Raw genomic sequence first — 8,120 nt, 5'->3', positions numbered from 1 at the left:
TACTGTGGCATGTGATATCACAAATTAATTAAAATCTAAACCTGGGAAACTGCCAAAATTCATTTTGGGAACCAGCATAACCCTGATCAGGAAGTTACTAAGGATGACTGAATGCATGCTAAATGCATCACATAGTGCCTCATGATCAGGACCAGGTTAATTAACGCCGACCTTCCCAAGAGCTTCATATCTGACAGCACAAAAGTAAAAACCTTCTGTTCGCATCCTACGAGGGCCCAGTTCCTGAGGCAAAAATCAGTTCTCAACCAGATGTCCTGTTCGGGGTAAGCTGTTTAAAAAGAGAAAAAATATCATGAGTCTTCTATATGTTTCTGTATAGAACACATTGCTGTTTGTATCTGAAGACATGCTTCTGTATTATATTGAGATTTAGCTGCCTGTAGTTCAAAGTGAACAATTTCTATTGGGTTATGTTAAAACCACAGAGGATGTTTAAACTGTGCCTGAAAGAAATCAACAACGTTGCTTTTGACTCAACAATTTGAGGGTTTTGCTTAATAGAAATCATATAGTACATTTTTGCATGTTGAGAGTCTCTCTAAGCTTGGTCATTTAACACTAAGAAGGCTCCTGAGGTAAAGGAGTGACTCATTAGCAAAAAAGCACTGTGGTGTAAAAAAAAAAAAAAAAGCACACTGAAGAGTCAGAGAGAGAGAGAGAGAGAGAGAGAGAGAGAGAGAGAGAGAGAGAGAGACAGAGAGAGAGAGAGAGCATTGAGGACTGAGCATTGTCAGTGCTGATAGTGATGGGGAAGTGGCAGGACTTGAGAATGTGCTGAGCACTTTACCCCACCCTGCCCTTGTTACCAGAATAAAAGGTGCATGCATTTCAATAGAAAGAGAGTGATCACTACCGAGCTACACATTCACTCAGGAACTAGACAATGATCTAGTCTTTAGAAGGAAGACTTTAGAAACTTTAGAGACATACTGAGGTTCCATATGAATACTTCCTCCACATGGAAAAAAAAAGCCCATGTACAGTATATGAAAAAAGTAATGTTATATAGGATTTCTAATACAGCATTTGTGCTTAGGTTGTTTCTGAACCATTACTGTAATATGGCACCATCCAATTAATGCTTTACCTCCATTTAAGGCTAACATTTATTATTATACATGGTACAGATAAAATAATCTCACCCCCTGATTATATATAGGGATACAGAGCAGAAAATCCCTGACATGACCGTCTCCTACTTTGGTTTAACACATCACATGATCTTCAGCTATAAATTCGAATTATATATAGGAAATAGTGCTTTTAGCTATAAATTAAATAAAGTTTGCTACTCAGAGTGAAATTCAAAGCTGTCCCTCAGCCAATCAACGTAGAAGTCTTGTAGAAATGCCAGACTAATATTCCACTGAATCAAGTGCAAAAATCCATAAACACCAAGAGGAATCAAGAATATAATATACTAATATAATAAGAATATAATATCTAATATAAAAAAAAAAAGATGCTATTTGCAAGAAAATGGATTCCATTCATATGTAAAAGATTTTATTTTAATTTTTTTGTTTTTTTCAGACTTCAGATGCATCTCATAGGGTCATGTGATTTATAAAAGCACTTTCGATAAATAGGTATTTCAAACACAGCAGCACTTGACCTTGAAGGATTGTCAGAATTTTAAACAAAGGCTCACGAAACAAAGATGCATGACTATAAGCAAATACAACATAACAGATGCACAAGGATCTCATTCATATTCCTTGTTTTTATTGCACATTGCATTTTTTACCCCTCTTGCATAAATTCATGCCCATGGCAAATTTGTGTTTTTTAAATTAATACCAGTAAATAATCCCACTGTCTGAGTTATTGAGGAGAAAATTAACTCTGTGAGACAACTTCATTGCTTCGTTCAATGTAACAGATAGATACAGTACATCCCTTCCATAATCTATCAGGTCAGCTGGCTAGGTCAGAGTGGCCAGTGTGACTGATTGGCTTGAGCAATTGTTTGTGTAAGATAAGGGGGGAAAAAGTAATGGAAAGGTCAACAATCAGAGGTTATCTTTAGTGTTATCACACTCTCTCCCAATCAAGAACAGTACCAAACAAACTCTATATAAAGACAGGACTTCTTTAAAGGATGTATTCTCTGACAGGATACATTAAATCATAGATCATGGGGGGAAAAAGTTCATAAACATATACAGCTCTATGGGCAAAATTCACACTGACAATTTACAAGTACAATATATTTTCTATATAAATCCTTTATACAGGGTCCTTGACATTAAAACAGTTGCATTGAACACAGCTAGACACTTAGCTTCCACTGGAAGAAGAAAAAAAAATCAGTGCTGCCATTAAATGCTGCATAAAACAACAACAACAAAAAAGCTAGATATATACAAATCATATAAACTTCTTTCTTTTCTTGTGGACGGTTTCTCATCTTTGTCTGCTGAGCCCCAAAAAGCAGAACATCAAAACAAGTCCTGGAGTTGTCTTCAAAGCAGAAATGAAAGCAGCAGCAGACACAGGAGACCGCGGGTCAATAGTGTTCTCTGGGCATTCGAACGAAACCAGCGCACTTCCTGAGTATCGTCTGCAAACCAGAAAGAAAAAAAAAAAAAGAGAGAGGCAGCAATTAGTGCATGCGCAAACAGACATAGCCAGCATTTGAGATGCATGTAGTGGGGGGAAATGGGACCATTAACACATGCTTAGACCTGAAAAACAAGCCCCTGCTGACTAATCCTGTAAGGGTTCTCTGGAATTAAGCACTAGCCAGTGGGGATTCGCAACTCTATTTGGCCAGTGAATGAGGTGTGAAGACCTTTTTTGCAGCCTGTTCCTGTTCCAGACAATCGCTGATAAAGAGCCACTTGGCTCCAAGAAAGACTTGAATGCTTATCATGATATTAATGAGAGAGATAAACGTCTGACGTGGAGAGCTTTTGGGGAGCCCAATAAGGCAGCGAAGCTCAAAATATGTGTCGCTGCAGCACAAATGAATTCTCAATGCTGTGCTAGTGACATGGAGCAGAAAATACATGAGCCTTCTATCCTATTTCCTATAGCAGTGTATGGCATAACATTGTGGGGTTTTATATGTAGCCAAAATGGTACAAATAAATATTCAGTCTAAAGGTGGAAATGCTGTGACAGTAGTATGCTGGGTAAATTGTTTACATACTATCTCACCACATTATTTGCTGGGGATATTTTGGAAAAAATTATACTTTAATTTTAATATTAATTGCCTGCATACTATGTTGTACAGAAGTGTGATTTAGGCAAATCCAGACTATTCTGGCAAACTCTTTAGTATAGAACCAAGTAGAAGGTTGTCTTTGTCTATTTAGTACAGCAGTATGATATGTTATATTGTATTAAGTACAGCAGCATTGTCTCTTAGATTTAGTAGTTAACTATTTTGACATGCTCTTTATTATAGTACTAAACAGTAAGTAGTATGTTGTTTTAGATTTACTTGTAGCAGTATAGTGTTTAAGATGTAGAATTCTTTTAACCTTACATTGTTGCCATACTTTTCAGTATAGTATTAAAAATATGCAGTATTTTGTTCTGGACTTGTGTAAATGGCTTACACACTATTTGATCAATAGTAACAGGATACGCAAGCTGAAATGATATGGTTACGTTTGTGCTTTCTGTCTAGTATAACAGTATGGTGGTGTTTCAGACATGGCCAAAATGTCACCCTGATATTCTGGTATATATTTTTGTAAAAAAAAAAAAGGTCAATTTTCTTGCATCAGTAATATACTTTATCTGGTACATATTGGTCAAAATGTTACTGTATTATGTTGACTCACTATGTATAGTGAGTCTGAAGCCCAAACATTCCACAAAGTGTGAGATAAGTGAGACTGTTGTGCTCATTGTGCTTACCACAGTCACTATGAAAGACCTGAGGGAAGCAATGCAGAACTCCATATCCACATCGGCAGTATGAGCAGCCTTTTTGAACCCATTCTCCATGAGGTATAACTCCACAGTTCCTGTGAAAATAAAACCAAACCAAACTGTTAAATTCTCTGTTTTATTGTATTGAAACGTTCTGCTGTGTTTGGTGGTGGGAGAGTCGGTTACCTGACACGTTCGTCGTACTCGCAGCTGCGCCCGGTGAAGTGCTTTGGACAAGCGCAAAAACTCCCCAGAATGCAAGTTCCCCCGTTCTTGCAGCAGTTTCGACTCTGTGTAGCACCTTCATTAAAATAAAGTGTAAATGAATGTATTGTTTTTTTCCCCCCATTAGATTTGCACAGAACTAAACATCTGGTAGCAACGGTGCATTAATGCGTGGACATTTTCAACAGTCCACAGCCCTATGCTGTTAGAACACTCTGAAGAAAATTTTAAATTTCCTGACACACTTGATTGTAAGATCCCATGGGATTCTAAAAAAGAAAGAAATCCAGCTCTTGCGTTCTATTTTCATTTCCTAATTAGGGCATGCAATATGGCAAAAAACATCTCCTGATACAGGATAACAAATGACAAAACAAAACAAAAAAACAACTAATATGATATTGTTAAGAATGGAGAATAGACAAGCCAAAATAGATTTGAACGAGTATAGCCCTCCTGTGCAAAAAAGGACTCTGATTAACTGAAAATGTCAGCACAGTTTGGAGATTTCTTGGCTCAAATGCACTTGATCCAGCTCATTAGTTACAAACCAGCAGGGAATCTCTAAACTGTGCTTGGACTTTGGACATCCAGAACAAGACCCAGAGACTCCTGACAATATCATAAATAGCACAAGGCTTATCACTTACTTCCAGTGAGCCCAATAAAAGGTAACACGGCCCCAGAGCCCCGGTGCTGGCCAGCTGCAGACTGTGCGTTCATTTCGTTAAACTGATTCAGCAGTTCACTATGTTGATCCTGCTTTCCTGATGCCTTAGCACTCCCGCATCCTATTCCTTCACAGCCTGGGAGAGGAAAAACACAGCCGTGTTAAAAAACGGAAACCGGTTCAAAGAAAACAGACTGGACGCTCAAAATCAAAACTACAGAGGGAAATGGTGTTGAAATGGAAATGGCCTGAAGATCCATTACCTGATCCAAGTGTGGCTGTTTGGCAGGTAAAAGCTGCAGACAGCAGGACCCTGAGGAAATATAAGGAATCTGTTAGAGCCAAATTCAAAGTCTGCTGTATGAGAGAATTAATACTATAACATTTTAGATTAAACAGAATATCAGAATAATGAGTAAACAATTCACAGTCAACTTGTATGCCAACACTTTGTAACATGCTGTACTAAACAGTATGTACTATTTTAACACACAAAAATAAATAGCTATATGTATCTACTGACTATAATGCATACTATTTAACCCTATAGTGCATAATATACTATACAGTAGCAAAGAGTAGGCCAAAATAGCATGGTGACATACTAGCATGCCAGACTAGTCCAAGCAACATATTCCTGTCAGAATGTAGTTTTCTTCCTAAAGTCCTATAATTTAAACTATTCCAAACTAGTATGTTGAAATTTCTAGCTAAAAATACACATCATTTTGTATAATGCAAACATTTTATTATGTGGTATACAACACGTTACTATCCAATTCATTATGCTTAGATAATATGTAGGCAATTTACATAGCATACAGCTCTCATCACACTGACACAGTAACTGGAGGTTAGTATGATGACATTGTTACACTAAACAAACTAAACACACATTCCTACCTGAGCAGTAAATGACTCATTCCGGTTCAAAAAGAAAAGACAAAAATACAAAGTTATAACCCCGCTGTGGCAACTTTGGCCTTTTTTCTGCAGAGTAAAACTTCTCTGTAAGTTTTATCATCCAAACATCACCGCCACCTTCTCCTCCTTCTGCCCCCGTTACTTTACTACACCAACACTAATACACACCCCGCGCTCTTAATCCTGATTGGTCGCTGCTCGTTTGGCTCCACCAATACCGAGTGCTCACTAAGTACTCACTTCACGCGCAGTTAGCACCAGTAAGCCCCGCCCCCTCCGGCTCATAGTCATGTATGAGATCACGACAGGCAGCGCCGGACCTTATGTTAATATGGGGAGCAATGAGAAAGAATTCCGCCTGTTAAACCTGAAATCCTTTAAGTATCAACTCTTTAAAAAGAATAAATTAATAATAATTAAAAACAAGAAGATAGGATGTGCCTTTAAAGTGAAGAAACACACAGATACACAATGGAGCTGGAGAATAAATCCTTATAATACAGTGTAATGGTGTAGAATTATAATAAAATAAGTTTATCCTATGTAGCAATTTGAGTCAAAATAAAGATACAGATATATTTCATTCTATTGTAAGCATTACAACTTTTAAAATGATCATCTGACAAAATTATTTATAAAAAAAAAAATCATTTATATGTGTACTTTTTTTTTTTATATATAAAACAATAATTTAAAAAAATGGGGCATGAGTTGATTAAAAAAATATTCTGTAAAAAGTAAGATTTGTATTATACAACATTAAATTAGAGAATATTTATATAATTTAATAGTGTGGAATAATAGTATATTATATATTATAGTACAATAGTTTATCATATGTAATATGATAAACATACAGAAAATAATGATGTAGATTTACTTTTGAAAATGTCTATCTTTGACAGTCTGTGCATCATTAAACACTGAATTTTTTTTTCCCGCAATTATTTTTATTTTATTTTTTATTCAGTTGATTGTTAATACTTTGCAATGCTGTATTAGAATTTGATTAAGTAGCTTCTGTATTTGTTTTCTGCAAAACTTTTAGACGGTTATTTTATTATTTTTCTCTTATACTGACATAACAGAGTCATTTGAAGCGTACAGACTTCAAGCTTTCAGACTGAATGACTGACTGGTGACATGATGAAGTGCAGAATGGGCCATGAGCCATTTGATTACAAGCAAGAACAGAAGACACGATTTCATTTCAGACTCCAGCCTGCTGCTGCTGCTGCAGCTTCGTTTTCAAGCAAGTCACTTTCAGTGTTATGTGCAAATTGAACTTGTGTGTGTGTGTGTGTGTGTGGTGTTGCCATCAAACAGATGAAGTGAAACTTTGGATCATCACAAGAAAACTATTATCCACTTCCTGCTAATTAACAGCCATGGGTCTTCCAGAGGGAAGGCAGCAGACTTAGTCTGGTCTTAAAAAAAGTTTTTTAAAAAAAGAATTTTTTGTTTTGCCTTATATGGTGCATCTGATACTTATATACATACATACACACACACACACACACACACACACACACACATATATATATATATATATATATATATATATATATATATATATATATATATATATATATATATATATATATATATATATATATATATATATATACATATATATATATATACATGACATTTTAAACTAATGGGCAGATATGCCAGTGAAATCTGAAGCATATAGTCTGGAATCTATCATAGATACTAGAGTAAATTTTAAAAAATATATACATACATACATACATAATGTATGTATGTATGTATATATTTTTTAAAATTTATATCTGCCCATTAGTTTAAAATGTCATGTTTCTGGTAACTACACACAAAAAAAAAATCTAAAAACAGATGTCTATTTGATTAGACTTTAATTCAGGGATGATTTGTTGTAGTTGTTGCAGAATTAGGGTCTTATATTCACTGGCACTTCCTGAATTGTCACTAAATGGCATCAAGTGATTTAAAGGTCTCATAACCATGACTGGAGATTTAAACATGAATAAATTTGATGTATTATGATTTTTAATTCAGACATACTGTAAAGACATTGAAGAGCTCACTTGTTTACTTCCTGTTTTTTTTTTCTTGCCCCACCTTGACCACACCCCCTGTAAACAGTTCACACCTGTAATTAGCAGTGTGTTTATCTCCTTTTGTTTGCATTGTGTGTCTCCCTCAAAGCCATACATACAAAGACAATACAAACATACATTTACAGTAATTCGAAGCTTCAGAAGCTGCATAACTTCGACTAGTAGTCACTTAGTTAACTTTTTGCCAAGTCTCTTTTTAAGTGTTCAAAATACTACATAAACTAGCAAGATAATCTAAATGTACTGTAAAACATGCTGTTAGCCTCAAAACATAATACAGTACCATT

The 8,120-nt window shown here is 35.6% G+C and overlaps 1 protein-coding gene across 1 annotated transcript; it reads right to left on the bottom strand.

The window, feature by feature from the left end:
- Positions 1-1,562: 1,562 nt before the first annotated feature.
- tdgf1 (teratocarcinoma-derived growth factor 1) lies at positions 1,563-5,852 on the bottom strand. Its single transcript, XM_058412442.1, has 6 exons — positions 5,708-5,852; positions 5,068-5,117; positions 4,785-4,940; positions 4,096-4,210; positions 3,895-4,004; positions 1,563-2,584 (listed from the first exon to the last, which is right to left on the bottom strand). Exons 1-6 carry the CDS (start codon positions 5,725-5,727, stop codon positions 2,487-2,489), a joined length of 549 nt encoding a protein of 182 aa, XP_058268425.1. The 5' UTR covers positions 5,728-5,852; the 3' UTR covers positions 1,563-2,486.
- Positions 5,853-8,120: the final 2,268 nt, after the last annotated feature.

The sequence above is a fragment of the Hemibagrus wyckioides genome, linkage group LG16, assembly GCF_019097595.1.
Source record: "Hemibagrus wyckioides isolate EC202008001 linkage group LG16, SWU_Hwy_1.0, whole genome shotgun sequence".
In the NCBI taxonomy this organism is placed as follows: Eukaryota; Metazoa; Chordata; class Actinopteri; order Siluriformes; family Bagridae; genus Hemibagrus; species Hemibagrus wyckioides.
This window is presented reverse-complemented; position numbering and strand designations above follow the sequence as displayed.